The sequence below is a fragment of the Scyliorhinus canicula genome, chromosome 4 (assembly GCF_902713615.1).
Source record: "Scyliorhinus canicula chromosome 4, sScyCan1.1, whole genome shotgun sequence".
In the NCBI taxonomy this organism is placed as follows: Eukaryota; Metazoa; Chordata; class Chondrichthyes; order Carcharhiniformes; family Scyliorhinidae; genus Scyliorhinus; species Scyliorhinus canicula.
Window position 1 is genome coordinate 65689325 of NC_052149.1, and position 22213 is coordinate 65711537.

The 22213-nt window shown below is 44.1% G+C and overlaps 1 protein-coding gene across 1 annotated transcript in view; it reads right to left on the reverse strand.

The window, feature by feature from the left end:
• Positions 1 to 2251: 2251 nt before the first annotated feature.
• Positions 2252 to 22213, reverse strand: part of LOC119964635 (excitatory amino acid transporter 5-like) — a 117922-nt gene continuing 97960 nt past the window's right edge. Inside the window, exons 6-11 of the mRNA XM_038794374.1 lie at positions 19462 to 19561; positions 15369 to 15602; positions 14080 to 14274; positions 10405 to 10539; positions 10191 to 10290; positions 2252 to 4600 (exon numbers count right to left, since the gene is read on the reverse strand). Coding sequence (XP_038650302.1) covers positions 4391 to 4600; positions 10191 to 10290; positions 10405 to 10539; positions 14080 to 14274; positions 15369 to 15602; positions 19462 to 19561 — 974 coding nt within the window. The 3' untranslated portion in view covers positions 2252 to 4390. The remainder of the gene's footprint in view (positions 4601 to 10190; positions 10291 to 10404; positions 10540 to 14079; positions 14275 to 15368; positions 15603 to 19461; positions 19562 to 22213) is intronic.

Below are 22213 nucleotides of genomic sequence, written 5' to 3' on the forward strand. Positions count from 1 at the left end.
ACCATGGGGCCAAGCTCTAATCTGGCAAAGTCATGTGCACATTCCTCCTGCTTCTCTCAGGTCAGAGAAAAGACAATTAACTTTCCTCTCCTGGCAGAAAGAGGGTCAGTCACTTCTCTTCTGTAGCAGTCAACTGGGAGATGTTGGCTGTTCAATGCTGGAAGGATCCTGATGCAAAGAAATTCAGGACCATAGTTGCCTTAGTTGTTGGCAGTACGCTCCTTACCCTGCTGAGGTTACAGATCTGCTTGCAAGTGGGAGACAGAGTTCAGTGAGCGCCTCTTTCAAAAAATGGAGTCCATTTTAGGTTGAAGGAAGCTGAATATTTTAGTACAACTCTGGGTGGATAGGCCTCTTGCTGAGAAACCTCCTCCACTCTCTTTGAGCAGCTGACTCTCTTCTCTGCTGCCCATGCCACATGTCCTTGTCATGCTGCAAGTGAAGAGACACTGGGCAAAATTCTCCATCTTGTGATGCTGCAAACCGTGATCGGGTGGAGAATCGTGCATCGGCCCAAAATAGAGGTTGATGACCAGCTCCGAATCGGGTGCTAGGCTCCTGTCCCCCGCAGGTGATCATAACGAGGTTTGTGTACACGCCAGAAACGGCATGCAAAACTGTCATTTGCATGCATTTAAATGTGATTATTGGGTTGGGCACAGTATGCGCCGCCCTACCGTGATGCTCCGCCCCTCTCAGCTAGAAGTCTCGCGGGTGTGACTTACTAATAATAATAATCTTTAATGGTGTCACAGGTAGACTTACATTAACACTGCAATGAAGTTACTGAAAAAATCCCCTAGTCGCCATATTCTGGCACCTGTTCAGATACATTGAGAGAGAATTCAGAATGTTCAATTCACCTAATAAGCACATCTTTCGGGACTTGTGAGAGGAAACAGGTGTACCCAGAGGAAACCCACGCAGATATCGGGAGGACGTGCAGACTCTGTACAGACAATGATCCAACCAGGAATTGAACCCGAGTCCCTGGCGCTGTGAAGCAACAGTGCTACCATGCCACCCATAAACTACCAATATTGACAAACACGGACTGGGTGCCATGGCGGAGGGGGAGTGGGAGGCTAAAAAACACTGATAAACCATCAAAAACTGGCTGCCCGGGGGATGGCTGCCTGGGCCAGTGGCATGGAGCTGTGGACTCCCGACAGGGGAGGGGGGGGGGGGGGGGGGGGGGGGGGGGGGGGCTTTTCACAGTAACTTCATTGCGGTGTTAATGTAAGTCTACTTGTGACAATAATAAAGATTATTATTATTCTCTGAGCCATCTTGGTGGCTGCAATGCGTATGTCGTAAGTGGAGCGCTTAAAAACAGTTCCAACTGCCAGGCTCTTTGGCACACCTCCGGCCTCAGAGGTTAGAACGAATTCGCATGAGCAGACTGCTGGCCCATTAGCATGCCTTGAATAGCTCCATGAAAAGCGCCCCCAATGGGAGTGTAAACCGCACGCAATTCAGTCCCAGCGTCTTTAGTCTTCCAAATGTAGAATTTTGCCCATTGTTACTACAACTCCCATTATTGGGAACATGTGGTCTGACAGAACATTCTCCACATGCAGTACCACTCCTTGTCAACTTCACCAGCTTTAAAGATCTCGCCAAACCATCAAGCACTTCTACAAACTCTTACAGAGCCAGGAGAAATAAATCAGCAACTAAGGGTTGTTGCCACTCAATACACATTTAGTGGTGTGTATTTAAGACATTAGCTGGAGCACTGAGCTCCAAAACAACAATGTGCGCTTCAAATTACATACTGACTGATGTTATGACCTCCCTACTCTAAATATTTCTGGCACATTCCTGTTCCAAACATGTCCAACATAATGTACTTGCCATTTTCAAGCTGAGACAGGATCTATGGCATTGAAACTATTGGTGTAACAGAGCCAAACTTTGAAGCCAAGAAGCTGATGGTAGTTAGACAATTCTACATTGGATATGGTATAAAGAACACAGCTCTGTCCATTACTACATGCAGCACAGATATAGTGGCTTCGTAGCGAAAAAGCTGCTGCAACATGTTTCTTCCTGATCATATGTTTTTTAAGGTTGCAATGGTCACCTCTCTCAATAATGTACTGCCAGTTCGAGTGAATATAGATTTACCAGTAGAGAATACCAGAAAATATGACAATAGCAGAAATGACGATGAAAGAAAACAGTTACAAATCACCAATAGCCTGGCATAGTCAATGATACTCTTGCCAATCACACAAAGCACACATAATTTCAGTAAAAAACTTAATTTATTGTCACTCCAAAAAAAGGCCATTGGTAGCAATGACTTGCGGTCAACAACAACAATGCAGGTTATTTGTACTTCTGTCTTTCGAGCAAACAGGCGTGATGGAACATCTGAAAGGTCACTGCTTTCGTTAGACAGACTCTGAAAAAAAAAATGCATCATCAGCTATACCAGACCAAGCAGGCCAGCAGCACGGTTCGATTCCCGTATCAGCCTCCCCGCGCAGACGCCGAAATGTGGCGACTAGGGGCTTTTCACAGTAACTTCATTGAAGCCTACTCGTGACAATAAGCGATTTTCAATTTCAAATTTCAATACATTCACAAAACTATTACCTCCATTTAGATGCAATATATAAGAGGGAACTAGTGGATTTGTTTTGTCTGACATTGTGAAGTCTTCCACATGTCTAAGCAGTAGAAATTCTAAATTTCTTTACACAACATGAGACTGTAGGTAGCATGCAGTCTGCATTAGATTCTGGTAATATTAAATGATGATGCATTCAAGCTAAAACAGTGAAAGGATAATTTCATAAAAATGCAGTGTGAGAGGTATGACATCAAAATCACAAAGGAATGAAAGTCCATCCATTAGGTGATTATTGGACCATTAACTGGTTACAACCTGCTATCCCAAAGTATTATGGCCAATTCATTGAACGAAATACATTCTTAATGTCCTTCAATACAGAAATTTCCACAAAATTATCTTCATCCCTCATTTTTGTAGGTCAGCATTATTTTGCAATAGAAAGAGTGCTCTGTGAAGCAGAACTTTTACCTGGCAGGAGAATGATGAGGGGAATGTCTTTAATAAGAACTTAGGAAGAATATTAAATAATTCCAGGGTTAGTGTAGACCAAACAATTGAATTCTACATGGAGCGTAAAGATTGTTTAATTGCTAGAGCCTTCAAAACGTAATGTTGAGTGAACAACTGATTCAGGATGTTTAATGTAGATTCAGGATGTTTAATGAAGAGTGGGAGGTTAGGTACATTTTCTGGAGTTTTCTTTGATTTATCTTTTGGAGCAGGAAGAAGCTTTGTAAAACCTTACTTCCATACCAAACATTTATTTTTCTTTCAACAGCTGAATAAAACTTACATTAAGCTTCTCTTCCCTCATTCTTTCTCAGACTCAAACTGTGGAACTGTTTGCTTCCCTTGATCTTCCCTTTATCCTACAATAAACAGACTTTTAAAATGTGATGTTTAACTTCCTTCCTACTCTTCTTGTTCTTAATGGGCTTTGACCTCTCCTTTAAACCTCTGAGATGAATGGGTAAGGTTGAAACCCATAAACGAGATGCTGTCACACATCAGGATATTTGGCTATAATTGCTTAAAAGAGATTTTGAACAAATACATATTAGCATGGGGCTATTGAGCTAAATTCAGCTCGCAAGATTAAATCCACAAAGTGCATGTTCCAGAAGTATAGATTAGAAATCATGACATGTGTCTGCCAAGAATGGTGCTTTTATATTTCACAACAACTTGAGACAATGAAGGGTCATTACAAATGCATAAAATATCAACTGCCAGAAATTCCAATTGACCATTCTTGGATTATGAAGAGCTGGAGGAGGATCAGAGGTCAAAACTTTGGCCTTCCATCCAGCCAATTTCCACAGGGGTATATCCCACTTGGCATCTTTTCCTTTGATCAGTAATACAACCAGAGTCTAATGTTGGAGACAACACCCCAAGGAAGGAAAGTTCTTAGATAATGGTTGTCATTCCTTTTTTCTTACCCCTTCACATACCAAAACAATATGCACCTGCTTCCTCAAACCCCTGACCTTTGGGTAAAGAGGAGAAAGGAATCAGGACAGATTGTTGCAGGTGAAACAAATACAAGAATATAACACTCTTAAGTTATTCCATTACATTGTTTAATAAATAACCTACCTGAACAACAATTACATGGTGTTTATTTAAAAAAAATGTTTTTCACTAAACATGATTAATAATTTACAAATGTGCATCTTCTTCAGCACTACCACCAATCAGTTTTGCTGTTCACTTCTCATGTACATACTGTATCTCCAACAATGAGGTAGTCATACATATTACCAATATGGCATGAAATACTCCTGTTCAATACAAAGTTGGTTACTATACTTTGGTCTCCAACTCATCTATTTCAATGGTACAGTCATCTTTTTTGGTGCCAAGGGCTAACTCCATTTGCACATTATGGGTTCCATCTATGGTAACTGCATAGATTTGTTTGTGTGCTTTGTTAGCATCATTCGTGCATCCATTTCTCTGATAGGACATGATCTGATTAATGCTTGTAGGCTTTGTTTCACAAATCAGTGGAACCTAAATAAGATAAAATTGTGAGAAGATTAGATGGATCACTCACTGTATCTGAACAATTTGATAAATTGTAGGTCACTCAAGCAATGATTAGACTGCTTTGTCACATAGAGTTAAGATGCCAAGATTCGAAATTATAAGTGTAAATTTTAAACTTCACTGCATGGTCAGTAGTATGGTAGAGTTGATCACCATCGATAATGGAACAGCCCAGTTTAAATTCCATTGATGTCAATGCACTGAAAACCAGATGAATAATCCACTCTCATATTACTGCCCAGTGAAGATTTAAACTTACCGCAGTACCCTAAGTCAGTGTTTTACAAACTCTTTTCCTGGGGACCCATTTTTACCAGCCAGCCAACCTTCGGGACCCAACCCGGTCGATCTTCGCAAACCACACCAGCCGACCTTCGCGACCCACACTGGCCGATATTCGCGACCCACGCCGGCTGACCTTCACGGCCGACCTTCGTGACCCACAACGGCCGACCTTCGCGGCCCACACAGGCCGACCTTTGCGACCCACGCCGGCCGACCATTGAGGCCCACGCTGGCTGACCTTCGTGACCCACCATTTTCTCTTACCTTGTTTGCTGCTGACAAAATGGAGGAATCACAATCGCGCCCAAAGCACGTGATGTCAATGTTCAGGGGGTGTAACCTGCTCTCTGCCTTCCTTCAGGCAGGAAGATTACATAGAATTTTTATTTTAAATCTTCTGCCGCTACGATTGCGCAAATTTGCGGGCAACAGGCGCAACAGCTGGCTTTTTACAAGTTGGGGGGGGTTTATTTGATAAAATTTTACAGGAAGAAAATGCAGAAACTCAAAATGTTTTCATCCTCTCGAAATTGGAGGTTCACCACATTTCACCCAAACATTACAATTAAAAATGTCAAAAAATAAAAGACACTTAAAAATCAATTAATTGATAAAACTTCCAAATACGATCTGCAGGTTGAAGTGACATCTGCGGTGAAACCATCATTGGATCACTCACCATTCTTGGAGTAAGAGACTTTCACTTCATCAGCATGAAAGTTCAGAAAGCAACCAATCACATCATTCTCCCCGAACTTTTTGCAGCCGGCTTTTAACGAAGTCGGCTGCGAACGGCCTTCAAAAAGGCTGCGAACAAATTTTTAAAAATGTGGCCGCACTGCGCATGCATGCCCGCTCATCGGTGCACATGCGCAAAACTCTGCACATGCTCACTGATGAGCGGACACGCATCCGCAGTGCAGCTGCATTTTTAAAATATGTTCGTGGCCACTTTGAAGGCCTCTTGCAGCCGGCATTATTAAAAGCCGGCTGCTGCGGCTGTTGCGCGTGGATTTGCGCGATCGGGAGCACCGCGATGGACAGCTCAGCGACCCCCCGACACCTCCCCATGGCCCACCTTCCGCCCCCCCCCCCCCCCCCCCCCCCCCCGGGTCTCGCACTTTCATAGCGCCCAAGCAGTACCCTGGGCCGCTGGAATACCAGTCCAGTGACAATACCGCAATGCCACCAACCCCCCAGTGATTTTACAATATTTAAAGTTATTGAATCAAAAACCACCCATTATTTTTCACATATTCTCCCTGTGAGTGCTGCTCCCCACTAGCAGCTGAGAATTGGGGTCCTGATATTTGAAACACAAATAGAAAATTAGAAGGTTAAATTTCCAGCTGGATACCTCTTTGCAGTATTATCTCTCATGTAGGATATGTGCCGTTGCATTCACATCACAGATTGAATGTAAAAATTGCATTTGTTGAGAGCTATGGTGCAAACACAGCACACGTGCATCACACTTCCAATGGGCCACCCTAACTTTAGCGGGAGATCACTGGAAACCCCATTTACATCTCAATTAGGAGTCTCTGCTGAAGGTACAATGCCTGGTTAGGTAAAACCCCCAAGGTAATTACTGATCATAATCCAAATCTAATCTGGTAGGAAGAGCGATCTTAAAGGTCCTTAATTTATGACACAATAAAAATGTTTGAGATCAGTTTCTATCCCCCCCCCCCGGCCCTCACTCTATTTAATGAAAGAACAGATAATCAAAGATAATGAAATGAAATGAAAATCGCTTATTGTCACGAGCAGGCTTCAATGAAGTTACTGTGAAAAGCCCCTAGTCACCACATTCCGGCACCTGTTTGGGGAGGCTGGTACGGGAATTGAACCGTGCTGCAGGCCTGCCTTGGTCTGCTTTAAAAGCTAGCAATTTAGCCCAGTGTGCTACACTTCAATATAACTGCAGAGAAAGTAGGTTTTGTGAGACAAAAGCTAAGCTTGGGTCCTCTTCAGAGATATCACAAGCAGCTCTGTCGGTAGTTTATGGTGGAGTATGACATGAATTGGGAGATAAATACTGGGTTTGAACTGATCTGAAATTACAAAATGCGATCCTAGGTCATTTTTCCATTTGATAAGGACTACCAACAATAATAAAACTGTGCATCCAGCTCCTGCCAACAACTGTCAAGTCCAACAAAATCGGGCCCCTGACTTCCCAAATGAATGTCCCAAAAACCAGAACATGGGAACAAAAAAAATGTCTCAGGAAGACAGTTAAGTTATAGAACAAAGGACAATAAGTTGGAAAAAAATCCTGTTTGGTGAAGTTGGAGTAAAAAGCAGAGAAAGTGCTCTGAGTTAAAGAAGCAGTTGCAGGAATCAGAATTAAAGTCAGTTAAATGAGAAGCCATGCGTTCGAGGTAAATCAAAAGGTTGGCGACACTTTAATACAGTCTGTGAGCAGGGGTGTTGGGCTGGCATGACTGGGTATCTTAGAGATTGTGTGGAAGCTTGAATGAATGTGGTGATCCAGGGCAGAGGAATACTGAAAGGAGAGGTTGAAGTCCTGGATGTGGATCCTTGGTGGAGGCATCCGAGAAAAAGCTTTGCGAAATTCCAAGCGTGTTCTTTGAGAGTAGAGCTTGGGAACCCTCATGTGAAAGTCAGAGTTCCAGTTTGTTCAGTTGGTTTACAGTATGGTAAGCATCTGTGGGGATTTGTTGAGAAATCCACAGAAGTTATTTTGTGTGGCATCTGTCATTTGGTTTCAGAGTGTGGTGTGTCTGACCACATTTCGCCTATTGGTTTACATGGACTGTGTACTTACTGAGAACATTAAAATATAAGATGTACTTTGTAACTTGTGTTGTCCTTACAAATCTGTATATATCTGTGACTGTATAGTTGGGATATTATCGTTTATCTTTTCTTGTTTAATAAATGTTTTTTTTTGTTGAAAGTTAATCAACAGTCCTGCAACTCTGCCCATCCACGTCTCTGTATAAAACATAAAAGTTATGATCTATTGAGCCAGAATTCTGCTCTGGGACCTGACTGCCCAGTTGTAACATCAGCAACAGTAATTGATTGAGTGTTTTATTCTAAAAAAATGTAATCTCTTCTTGACTGTAAGAAAACAGAGCAAAGAAACCAAGAAAGGCAGCCTGGTGTTTAAACTGAAAGGCAACAAAGCCGCAGGGACTAGTTTTGAGGATGAATTTTGTAGAACGGAATGTCAAGTGATTATCCTGTTCAAGTAAGAAGACCTACTGAAGCACATAACCTGGTTTAGAAGGAAATCATGAACAGTTGGTGCTGAAGAGCCAGTTATCTAGCAGGCTAGGTACTACCATTTGAAATAAGCTTGTTCTGGAACATGGAACTGAAGGGATCCAGATAGAAATGGAGGGTACATGTAAACTAACTGAAATAGCTGAAAAATCAAGCCTAAAGTATATGGTCAGGAAATATAGATACGAAAAAGGCAAATAGAAAATTCTGCAGGATGATGCAAATAGGAGTTTTATGCCTGCTATTTTCACTGAACACTGACTCCACACGAGCTAGTATATTCAGATTTATGCCAGGGAGATCCAAACCCTTAAAGCTCCAGTTCTCTCTGAGGAGCTCCTTCCAATCCTAATGAACTCAGATTGGAAATATATAGGGAGATTTATCACACAGTATCTGGCTTAAGACTTATCATCTCATGTGTAAGCACTGTTGTTTTTGAACTGCTGCCGTATTCACACCTTATTGCTTCTTGAAGGGAAGAGAATCTCTTTCCAGTGCAATATTTTGATTCTTTCTCTGTTCTATCAATATGTCTGAATTTTTCCTCGTTTATTCCAAATTCTCGATTTAAAATATTCTTCCACACCCTGGACCACAACTCAAGACCTGTTGTTCTGTCTCCTGATTGTCATAATTCTATCCTAGTACCTCAGAACTATGAAACTTCTTAAGCCCTTCAATCTCCCCTTCATACGGCAATTGACAAGCTTTTCGAACTAAAGCATGGCGTCGCCCAATCACTAATCCTGGAGCACCTTATATTTCCCATGCTCCAAAATTGAAAGTATCATGCACTATTGAGCATCACTCCTTAGCCATTTCTTTCAAAAAATCAATATCCAGAATTACTAAGCAAACCAATTTTTAAACATATAATGAAATGTACATGCAACCTAGACATCCTAAAGGGAATGATGCAGAATCTTTTTTCCTCCTCAAATTAAAAAAAGCTTTGGAGGAAACATTTTTGTGTGAAATCAGTGGCCCTTTAAACAACAAAGTCACCAGAACAATATCCTACACATGTCAAATATTTCACAGCCAGGTTCCACTCAGGATTATACAAATTGCAAGATGACCATGTAAAGACTCCAGCACAACAGCAGAGTTGCCTATGCAAGAATAAAATAACACAGTCAGGGACAGGTGAAAAATAAACTCATAGCAATGGCGACAATCTAATAGCAAAGACAATTTAGATATTGCAGTAATTGACCAGAGTGAATTTTTTCTTCCTTTCCTGAAAGCAGTACAGGTTTGAGAGTATTAGAAGTCAGCCTCTGTTTTTGGCACCTGGCCAAAAATGCTATTCTTAAGGGCTAAACCTAGACAGTGTAGACAGTAGTTTTGTGTCCATAGAGAACATCATTGAAGGTGGCTGTCTTCAACTGCTATCCACATTCTTACCAAGGGAGCTCCTGGTTGCTTTGACTGAGATATACTAATACAGATCAGGCATCAATCCTGACATCTTCCTGGGTTGAATGGCGTATTGTCATACCAGATCATTATTACATAGAACCACTATGCTATTGGTGGAACAGGGGCAGCACGGTAGCACAGTGGTTAGCACTGTTGCTTCACAGCTCCAGGGTCCCAGGTTCGATTTCCGGCTTGGGTCACTGTCTGTGCGGAGTCTGCACGTCCTCCCCGTGCCTGCGTGGGTTTCCTCTGGGTGCTCTGGTTTCCTCCCACAGTCCAAAGATATGCAGGTTAGGTGGATTGGCCATGCTAAATTGTCCAAAAAGGTTGGGTGGGGTTACTGGTTTACAGGGATAGGGTGGAGGTGTGGACTTGGGTAAGGTGCTCTTTCCAAGGGCTGTTGCAGACTCGATGGGCCGAATGGCCTCCTTCTGCACAATAAATTCTATGATATGATTCTATAATAATATAAACTATTCTTCAAGACTAATCATCAGACTATCAGTCTTCAAAAGAGTTAACAAGCCACTAGGCACATCTGCTGAGTAAAATTAAGTTCGAAAAGCGAAGAAAATAATTTTCCTACTTCATCATTTTCCTGAGTGAAATTCTTTCGGCAGATATGAGCCATAATTCCAGCTGCCAGAGCATCTCCCAGGACATTAATCATGGTCCGAAATCTATCCCTTTAAAAAAAGACTCTAAAGGTTAGCAGTCTGTAAAAATAGTCAGCCATTTGAGGTAAAAGCAAATTTATATGAGGTTTAAATACAGTAAAAGAAAATTGGTTCATTACTTACAACGCCCAGTCTACTGCAATTATTAGAGTGATGTCATCCGTAGGAAGACCAACGGATGTCAAGACAATAACCATGGTCACCAGGCCAGCTTGTGGAATCCCTGCTGCACCTATACTGGCAGCTGTTGCTGTTATGCTGGAAAAGAAATACAAACAATTTTTGTGGGGTAAGATTGCACCTCTTTCAACACAAGCTTTTCCTGTCCCTAATTCACCTCCTGTGATTGAGAGGGTGACCTTTAGCCGCACCAAAGACAATCCTGTTCTAAAGCAGGAAGGTCCCAGGGTAAATGAGAGAGGCACGAGGGATGGTGCCTCCTCCAACTTTTCCTTCCCGCTTCATAAGGGATTAGGGCCTTAGGGTTGAAGGCAGCAATTGGGTGCTGATGCACAATTCCCATAAGTGCTGGCAGCTCTCCAGAAACATGCGTGTCAGCAGGCTAATTGACATGGAGGGTATCGCTGCCAAAATCACTATTTATATTGTGCTACCAAAATCGATTCTCGAATTAGACTTTGGTACCACATCAACGTCCTAACAATCAACATAAATTCAGATTTCAAATTTCACGTACTGTCCAGTTCATAAAAGGCTACCACAAGGCAAATAGCATTGTGTTGGTTCTCGTGGAAGAACTGTTGGGGTTGGAGACAAGACCAATGTGCCCCGCTTGACACCAGAGAGGCACATTACAAAAATCAAACCCAGCAGTGAGTACATTGTGACGGCAGGAAACTATGAGAGCAGCAGGATAACCTGATGCTAAATCCAAATGGCAACTCCTCTATTCCCAAAACACCTAGACAAAACATTGTGGTTGCACGGATCAGGGAGTTCACAGTTATTTGTAACAGTAATTTTCATCCACGTAGGTTGCAATATCATGGCAGAGCAGAACCGTGATATAAATTTCAATTTTGGCCTCCTCGGATTACTTCCAAGAAGCTGAGCGATCCAAACCCTGGCTGTCCAAGTTCCATCCCTGCTCAATTAACTGATCTCAGCAAGACAAAAGCTATTGTGCTATATTTGGGAATGGAATGGAAATTGTGTACAGTAAATGGGACGCCAGTCCTAGTCGATTTATTCCAATATAAAAGCAAATTGCTGCAGATGCTGGAATCTGAAACAAAACAGAAATTGCTGGACAACCTCAGCAGGTCCGACAGCACATGTGGAGAGAGAACGGAGATAGCATTTCAAATCTGGGTGGCTCTTTGTCAAAACTAGGGAGAACTGAAAATAGGATAAGATTAATACTGTTGTGGGGGGGGGGGGGGGGGGGGGGGGGGGGGGCGTGGACCTATGGGGCTGGATAAAGGGCCAGTGATAGATAAACGTTGACAAAGATGTCATGGACAAAATGACAAAAGGAATGTAAATGGGGGAGATAATGACTAAGAAGGGCGCTAATAGTGGCAAATTAAGAGATCAGAATGTGTTAATGGCAGAAGAGGGGTAAGCAGTGTGTCAAAGGACAATTTGGGACAGGGAACAGATGGCCCAAGTGGGGTGGGGAGAGGGGAGACAATGGTGAGGGAAAACGGATCAATGGAAGAAATAAAAATAAATTGATAGAGAAAAAAATGGGTTGAAAGTGGAGAAGAGAGAGCTCATAGTCTGAAGTTGTTCAACTTCAGGGTATGGATGAAGAAGACATGGAGCGGATGCTTCCTCTTGTGAGGCACTGTAGAATGAGAGGTCATAGTCTCAGGATAGGGGGTAGCAAATTGAAAATAGAGATGGGGAGAAACTACTGCTCCCAAAGGGTCATGAAAATGTGGAATTTGCTACCTATGAGTGCGGTGGGTTCTGGGACAGTGAGTAAATTTAAGAAAGAGTTGGATAGATTTTTAAGTAGTAATGGGAGAACGGGCAGGACAGTGGAGAGAGGCCATGGTGAGATCAGCCATGAACGTATTGAACGGTGGAGCATGCTCGAGAGATTAAATTGCCTACTCCTACTCATAGTTCTTATGTTCTAAGAAATAACTATTTTGACCAATTCCACCTTCTAGTTCTTGGTCTGTAGTTGTGTAGGTAACAGCACCAGAAGCATAAACCTGGTATTCTTGATTAATATGGGGATTTCGTGATTAAAAAGGGGATTAGGGGATTATGGAGGGAAGGCAGGAGAATGGGGATGAGGAATATATCAGCCGTGATCGAATGGTGGAGCAGACTGGATGGGCCGAATGGCCTAATTCTGTTCCTGTATCTTATGGTCTTAAGGTGGCTCAACGTTAAGTCCGGAAGGCAGTAATGTGCCTAATCGGAAGATGAGGTGCTGTTCCTCCAGTTTGCCCAGCTTCAATGGAACATTACAGCAGGCCGAGGTCAGACATGTGAACATGAAGACAGGGCGGTGAGTTGAAATGGCAAGCAACAGGAAGCTCTGGGTCCTGCTTGCAGATGGGCCAAAAGTATTCTGCAAAGTGGCCACCCAGTCTGCGTTTAGTCTCTCCAACGTAGAGTAGACCCCATTGGGAGCAGCGAATACAATAGACCAGATTGGAGGAGGTGCACATAAAGGGTTGCCTCACTTGAAAAGAATGTTTAGGCTCTCTGATGGTGAGCAGGGAGGAGGTAAAAGGGCAGATTGCATGGGAAGTTGCCGTGGTGTCGTGGGATGAGGGTGAGGTGTTGGGGATGATGGAGGAGTGGACCAGGGTATTCCGGAGGGAACGGTCCCTGTGGAATGCTGACAGGGGGAGTGAGAGGACGATGTGTTTGCTGGTGGCATCATGCTGGAGTTGGTGGAACTGGCAGAGGATAATCCTTTGAATGCAGTGGCTGGTGGGGTGAAAGTGAGGACAAGGGGGACCCTATTCTGGTTCTGGGAGGGAAGGGAAGGGTGAGAGCAGAGGTGCACCAGATGGCTTGGACATGTTTGAGAGCCCTGTCAACCACTGTGGGTTGGAAACCAGGATTAAGAAAGACATATCAGCAGCACCGTTTTGGTAAGTGAAATGGAAGAGAAGGAACTGGGAGAATGGGAGTTCTTACAGGATGTGGAGTATGAGGAGCTGTAGTCAAGGTAGCTTTTAATGGATACAGTGGACAATCTATCCCCAGAAATGCTTTCTGGAGCACACTGGAAGCCATTCAATTGCAAAACAACAGGCACAAAACAGAAATATCAAAAGGACCTATTGGCAATGATCTAGGCATTGAATCAGGACAGGACTCCAACAATCCTATTCTATTTGGCACATCCTCACCAACATCCCAAACTGGAAGCACTATCTCCTGGAACAGTTTGATATGGATGTACTTATAGAGTTACATCTATCACAATCGAGTGTGATTATCATTCAGGATATTTACTGTTCCACTTGCACGACAGGCCAAACCGAAGTGGGGCAAAACCATACACAGTGAAAATGGATGTGGCCCTAGAGTTTTCAACATAGACTCCGAACCTCAAGAATGCCTATGGCTTTAAGTCAAAAATACTACACATATTTAAAAAGTACATCTGTGTTGTTGTTCGATGAAGGCTGGTTTAGGCCTATCTATAGCCTGATATAGCACTCAATATCACTGGCAACTGGATTGGTGTAGGAGGGCACGTGGCTCACATCGACCCAAACCCCAGTTAGAAAAAGAGGAAAGGAAAATTGGTAAGAAGCTACAAAATTATAATTTGCTGACATAAAAGAGAATTCAATTTACCTTACAGTAATAATTTGTCCAAAGTCCAGCTCATAGTTGTTAACCTGTGCAATAAATATTGCTGCTACAGCTTCATACAATGCAGTGCCATCCATGTTGATTGTTGCTCCCACAGGCAAAACAAACCTTGCAATTCTTCTATCAATATGATTATTTTCCAACAGGCACTTGAATGTAATAGGCAAAGTGGCAGAACTGTGAATAAATAATCAATGGTAACCACAGTTAAGACTACAGTACAAGCCTCAAATAGTGGACAGATCCATGCAGATCAGTCATTGCCTACTCCTTCTCTGAACAATATGAGAAAATGGGACTTTCACCAAATACCCAGAAAATTAAGGTCCTTTTTCAACCAGCTCCCATAGCACAACTCCCCCATTGATTAACATCAATGGTGAGATCCTGGAAAATCTGGACCGATTTCCATATCTTGGAGCCTCCTCTCAATGAAGGCAGAAATAGGTGACAAAATTCATCATTGTCTCTAGTTTGCCAGCTCAGCCTTTGTCCCACTGAGGAAGAGAATATTTGAGGCCAGGATCTCAAACTCGACACTAAGTTCATGGTTACTCATGCTCCTATACACTTTGGAACCTTGCACAACCTCCAGCAGGAGTTGTAAAGCACTGGAAATGTACTATCAGTGATGCCTTTGCAAGATCCTCTAAATCTGGTGGTCGAATAGCAGCATACTCTCCCAAACTAACATGACCAGCATCCAGGTGCTAATCACTCGAACCATCTCAGCTGGGCAGCACACTAGACTCTAGACACTAGACTCCCAAAACAACTGCTCTATTAGGAACATGGTCATGGCAGGAGATTCAAGGAGGACAGCAGAAATGTTTTAGGAATGTCCTCAAAGAAAAACCTCTTTGGCCCTGAAGAGGTCAAACATTGACACTGACTCATGGGAGACCCTGGCTTGTGAGTGACCAAAATGGAGAAGGTTGATGGAAACATGCAGAGATGGAATCGTGGCATCAGAGAGAATGCACAAATCTCCCAGCAACTCATCTATAAGAGCCTCCAAGCACCACCTGCTCCGCATATGGCAAAGCCTGCGGATCACACAACGGAATTATCAGCCATCTCAAAATCCTGGAGCGGAAGAAAATCCTCCTTGAACCGGAGTGACTATCTGAGTGGAAGAATGGTGTGCTAATGAGCACAGTAGTGAGGTGGGGCTATTAATAAACCAAAAGGCCAATTTATTTTGATTACATTTAATATATATTTTTATTAAATGATAGTATTTGAACCTGGCAAAAGATCATGGAACATACCTCGATGAAGTAGCCAAAGCTATGAGCAAAGCTTGAAGAATTCCTCTTATATAAACTATTGGATTTTTCTTGGTGATGAAGAGGTACAACATGGGAAGGACAAATAGGCCATGGACCACTAAACCACAAACCACCGTGATAGCATAGAAACCCAGTTTCTTTCCAATTGCTGTTGGATCATCCATCTCCAGTATTTTGCCAGCAATAAGGAACACGATGCCTAAAGGGAAATAACTAAAATAAAGAATACATGCTGTTAAGTGTAACCAATTAAGCAGAACAGAAAATAAGCAGAAAGAAAAGACTAGCACTTATCCAGTGCAAGAATCACCTCTGGGCTGTTACTATTTGGATCTAAGATGGTCTAGAACTACACAGAATTTTAGCGTTGAGGAAATGGAATTGAATAAACACCTGCAGAGAAATAATTTGCAAGGCTATGGAGAAAGAGCAAGGGGTGAAATTAGCAGGGTTGCTCTTGTAAAGGGCCATCACAGGCACTAAAGACTGAATGGCTTCCTTCAGTGCCATAACCATCCTATGTTTCTATGGGCAGGAATTTTCAGATGGCTGAGGCTCACGCTGGAGTTTTGGTGAAAAAATTTGAGAAACACCGACAAAAAATATCAGAGGATTTTAAAAGATCAATCGAAGAGGTCTTTGCTCCATTGGTGTGGTCCTGGAAAAAACTAGTAAGACCTTCGAAGTCCATAAAGTCATAATTAAGACAATGGAGGTTGCTTTCTCAGACCACAGTGATTGGATTATTGCACTGGAGTCCGATCTGAATTTGGTGGCTGATACCAATAAGTCATTAAGAGTCAAGCTGAATGACCTGAAAAACAAGTCTAGGAGGCAGAACATCCAGACTGTGGGATTGTCAGAGGGGATCAAGGGCCATACCCCATGGAATATTTCTCGGACATGTTCTTCAAAATGGTAGTTGAGGGTGAATTTGCATCCACACATGAACTAGACCGGGCCCATCGCTCACTGCGACCGAAGCCTCATTCTGAAGATCCACAGCATGCGACGATCGTTAGATTCCACAGTTTTAGAGAAAAAGAGAGGGTTCTGTGATGGGCTAGGAAGCACCGTGATTTCAAGTGGGGAAGCCACTCCATTAGGCTGTATCAGGACATGAGTGGGGAGTTAGCGAAAAAAAGAGCCATATTCAATGAAGTGAAGGCCGTCCTGTACAAGAATGGAGTCAGGTTTGGGATGGTCTGTTAAGCTCATCTTAGAATCATGCTTGAGGAAAGATACTATTTTTTTTGACATCCGGGGAGATGCAGACTCTTTGTTAAAAGGCACAAGTTGTGCGCAGCGTAACCTAGTTTATGGCTCTGTCAAAGGGCATGTTGTATTGTTTGTACTTATTACTTTTTCTTGTTCTTGGTGGGGGTTGTGTTTTTATTGCGTTTATTAGATTTGAGGTTCTCTAGTATCGGGGGTTTTGCTCTTTATATTAATATATTGTATCATTTCTCTTTTCAACATTGTTGCTTGGCACGACATTTAGTCGCCAGTAGAGGGTGCAAGTTAAATGGGAGTTTGTTACTTTTTAAAAATTTATTTTCTCCTGTTGGGAGTCTCCTTGCTAACTAGAGAGTTAGTTAATGGGAGTGGGTTTGGAAGGTTCACTACAGCTCATTATAGTACTTTTTAGAAAATGAGCTTAGTTTTTATTTTGTTTGGCTCTGTTAAAAGTATGTTTTAGTGTCAAGATACAAATTTGCCCCGCTTTTGTTTTCTTTTGGGTGTGGTTACATTCAATGGTGATGCTGTTTTTGGGAGGGGGGGCTCGGGTGGAGGCTGAGGCTAGTATGCTGACAGTGTCTGTTGGTTTTCCTTTGTCCAGTACTCTGACTTGGCTTGGTGGTCATCTTGGGTGGATCTTTTTGCTTTACCTTTACAATGTCCCTTGGTTGATCTCTCTTGGTGGGAATGACTGAATCCGGATTAAAGGGTGCTGGGTGGCCTCCAATCCATTTGGTCACCTGGAACATTAGAGGTTTGAATGGCCCAGTGAAGAGGTTGAGGGCAGTTGCCCATGTCGAGATCTTATACTCTGATGCTGCTTTCTTGCAGGAGACCCACTTGCGTGTCAGGGATCAGAGAAGACAGCGGAAGCGGTGGGTTGGGCAGCGGTTCATTCCAGTTTAGATGGCAGGGCCAGGGGTACAGCGATTTAATTAATAAGAGAGTTCAGTTTTCCTCTTCTCAGGTTATAGCCGACCCCAATGGTCGATAGGATATTGTTGTAGCTTCCTGGTGAACACTCCGCTTGTCATACTCAACCTTTATGCCCCCAACTGGGATGATACAAATTTTATTAACTCCCTAACCTCGACTGGCCACCCTCTCTAACCTCGACTCACATCAGTTTATTTTATGTGATAACCTGAACTGTGTTTTGGATTCTAAATTGGACTGTCCCAAGCCTAAATCTTTTGTTCCATCTGGGATAGCCAGAGCTTTGTCTTCTTTTATGACTCAGATGGGGGGGCGGGGTGGATCTTGGTTGGTTTTTGCACCCGAATGAGAGAAACTTCTCATTTTATTCCACAAGTCTATCATGCATATTCCTGTATTGATATCTTTGTCTTGGATAGGGTTCTCTTGCCTTTGGTGGTTGTGGCTGAGTACTCAGCGACTGTTATTTCTGGCCATGCCCTGAACCTTATTGATTTGCTGCTGGAGTCTGGCCCCAACCAACATCCACTCTGGAGATTAGATACTACTTTGTTAGCTGATAATAACTTTTGTGAGCCTGCGCCCACCTCCATAGACGACTATATAAAATCTAACTGGTCTGATTCAAACTCACCTTCCACACTGTGGTAGTCCTTAGGGAGGTGGGGGAGGGCGGGAGTTATCTCTTCCAGACCATATATGTTAAAGACAATAACGTTGTAGCAGCAGAGACTGGTGGATTCCATTCTAAAGTTGGATTACCAGTACTCGCTTGATCCTACTCTGGAGCCATTGGAAGTAGGAAAATATTACACACCCAGTTCCAGCTATTGTTTACCAGCAGGGTGGCACATCAGTTACAATGCACCAGGGGCACTTTGGATGAATACGGGGAGAAGGCCAGTCGTCTTCTGGCTCACCAACTAAAACATCAAGCGGCCTCCCGGAGATCACTCAGATACTCAATCCAGGTGGCAAACTCGTTTCTGCCCATCCCGAGGTCAGTGCGCTTCTATCGCGATCTTTATAGATCAGAACCCCCTGCAGATAAATCGGTCATGTCTGACTTTCTGGATAGTCTACCCAACCCAACCGTTTAGGTGGATAAGAGCAGTGAGTAGGACTCCCTGTTACGCCCAGACGAGATTTTAACATGTATTGGGCTGATGTAGTCTGGCAAGGCTCCTGGCTTTCCGATTTTTACGAGAAGTTCTCGGAGCTTAATTCAAATATTACTATGTACAGAGAAACTCAATCATTAGATCTTGAGCCCTGATGTCAGCAGACACTGAAAAGGTTACAACAACTTGCATGTATGTAGCACCGTTAATATAACAAAACATCCCAAGACACTTCTTAGGAGTGTTATCAGACAAATGTTTGGCACCGCAAGCCATAAAGAGCAATTCATGGCCAAATGCTGGCCAAAGACTGTTTAACAAGTATTTAAATATGGGAAGACATGAAACTTACAGAGATTCAGGAAAGCATTGGAATAGTTGAGTCTGGAAGCAACAAAAAATATGGATGAATGTTTCAGCAGCAGGTGGGCTGAGGTAGTGGTACTGATAGGTAATTTTTAGAGATTGATGTTTTAGAAAAAACATTTTTTTCCCTAAATTTCCTTGCAGTCTGGTTGAATGTAAAGGATCGTATGTGAGCTGATGAAGACAGCAATCTTTATTGTTACTCCACAAGGAGTTTTAATGTACTATTGTCAATAAGAGATTTACAAGATATCTGGTAATGTTAACATTTACCACCAAAATATGTAGTTATCAGCATTTACTGATCACAACTTTCCCATGTGACACCATAGTTGAACATACAATGAAACAGTTCCGATTCATTAAAATTCAGTTATGCTATGCATGGGAAGTTCCCGACAGAAACTCACCAGGTGGCAACAGCGACAATCTTCATCACAGATTCATTCAAACACTGACAGAAGCTGACCAGTGGCATTCCATTCTTTCCCATTCTCCCCAGCATTATACCTTTCACACAGAGAATATACATTTGTCACAACTCAAGTCATTAACTTTAACTGGTTATCACAGTATTGCACTAATCTCCAGAGCTGGGACATGGCAATTGGTTTATGAGCCCACTGACAAATTAAAGAAACAACATTTTGAGTTCAAAAAATAGTCAGAGGGAATAAAAGAGGAGACACAAATGTAATCAACCAATCTGAAAACATAGGTTGAGTAATTATTAAATCGATAATTTCAAATGATAAATTTGAGCAATTTAACTTGTAGATTGCTGGAAATTTCAACAACTTCCTCTCGTCCTGTGTAGAGTATTGTTTTCACCTTGATATTGTGAGCAGAACGCGGTCTTGGACCCAGTAGGGGTGAACGGGGTGTTTAAGGAGTTTTATAGCAAGCTTTCTGAGACAGAACCCCAGGCTGGGTTGGAGGGGATGAGGCAGTACCTGGGTCAGTTGAAGCTCACGAAGGTGGAGGAAGGGTTGGGGGACCCAATTGAAATTGAGAAATAATGGAGGGGCTGGAGGCCATACAGTCAGGTCAGGCCCGAGGACCAGACGGCTACCCAGTGGAATTTTATAAGACGTTCTCGGAGATGTTGGCCCGCTGCAGGTGAGGGCATTTAATGAGGCAAGAGAACGGGCTGTCCTTCCCCCAACAATGCCGCAGGCCTCGATCTCATTGATCCTGAAGCGGGAGAAGGACCCTGAGGGTCATACAGGCCAATCTTCCTATTGAATGTGGGCGCCAGACGTCTGGCTAAAATTTTGATCACAAGGATAGAGGACTGTGTCCGGAGATGATAGGGGAAAACCAGACGGGGTTTGTGAAGGGCAGGCAACTTACGGCCAATGTTAGAAGGTTTCTGAATGTTATTATGATGCCCTCAGAGTGCGGTGGGGGGGGGGGGGGGGGGGGGGGGGGGGGAAAGAAGAAATGGAGATGGTAGTTGCGATGGACGCGGAGAAGGCCTTTGACCGAGTGGAGTGGAATTATTTGTGGGAGGTGTTAGAAAGGTTGGGTTTGGACAGGGCTTCATTGATTAGGTGTGGTTGCTATATCAGGCACCAGTTGTAAGCTTGCGAACAAATTGACTGATGTTGGGCTATTTTAGGCTGCACCGAGGGACAAGGTGATGCGCTATCAATTGCACTTAAAGACTCGAATCGGTACAAGAGAGGCTTTATTACAGTTAGATGTTTATCCTCCGACTGCAGCTGGTAGAATGGCAGCTCAGGAGAACTCATGCATATTTATACTGCTCCCTGTGGGCGGAGCTAGCCGGCAGGGGCGACCAGCGAACCTGTAATACAGGTACTGCTGTACATCCCCTAATACAGGCACACACACAATTACACAGTGGTGGATCACCACATTCACCCCCTGTTAAAAATGAGTCCGGCGGGGGTGACGTGGAACTATATACAGAATCCGTGAATTATTTACAGAGGGGAGGGGAAAAAAAATTAAGTGTCCATCTTGCAACCCGGTGCCCGTCAGAGGTTAAGTCTGACCAGTGGTCTGACGGTTCGTTGAGAGCGACGCAGCAGTGGTGGCGACGTCTGTACAGGCGGTGACGGCGTCGGTACTTGTGGTGCTGGTGCTGGCAGTGTTGGTGCTGGCCAGTGGGAGGATGACTCCGGGAGTGTGCCGAACTCTTCCATGTCCTCTAGCGTGGGCAGGGGAAGGAGGGATGGACCTGGTGGGGCTGATGCTGGGGGCGCCGGGGGAGGGGAGGGTGGCGCGTGGGTGGAGAGGTGTGTGGGAGTGGTATCGGCACCCGAGGGAGCCAGGTCCCTGAGCGAGTCTGTATCCTGGCAGCCGTCAGGGAACTCCACGTAGGCATACTGGGGGCTTGCGTGGAGCAGGCGTACCCTGTCCACCAAAGGGTCCGCCTTGTGGAGTCTGACATGCCTACGCAGTAGGACCGGCCCTGGAGCTGCGAGCCAAGTCAGGAGCGACACCCCGGATGTAGACTTCCTAGAGAAGGTAAAAACACGTTCATGGGGCGTGTTATTTGTGGCAGTGCACAGTAGAGACCGGATGGAGTGCAATGCATCCGGGAGGACCTGCTGCCAGCGAGCGGCTGGGAGGTTTCTGGACCGTAGGGCCAGCTGGACGGCCCTCTAAACCGTCCCGTTCTCCCTCTCTACCTGCCCGTTTCCCCGGGCGCTGTAGTTGGTCATCCTGCTGGAGGCGATACCCCTGCTGAGCAGGAACTGACGCAGCTTATCGCTCATGAATGAGGATCCCTTGTCACTGTGGATATAGCCTTGATGACGGTGGCAGACGTCATATCCGGACATGGGATGGCGAAGGGAAACCTAGAGAATTCATGGACCACACTAAGGATGTAGGTGTTGCGGTCGGTGGAGGGGAGGGGCCCTTTGAAATCCACACTGAGGCGTTCAAAGGGGCGGGATGCTTTCACCAGGCGTGCGCGGTCTGGCCGGTAGAAGTGCGGCTTGCACTCCACACAGACCTGGCAGTCTCTGGTGACTGTCCGTACTTCCTCAACGGAGTAGGGCAGATTGCGGGCTTTGACTAGGTGGTACAACCGAGTGACCCCCGAATGCAGGGCACGGAGCTGGTCCACTTGTGCGCTGGCACATGTACCTCGGGAGAAGGCGTCTGGGGTCTCGTTGAGCTTGCCGG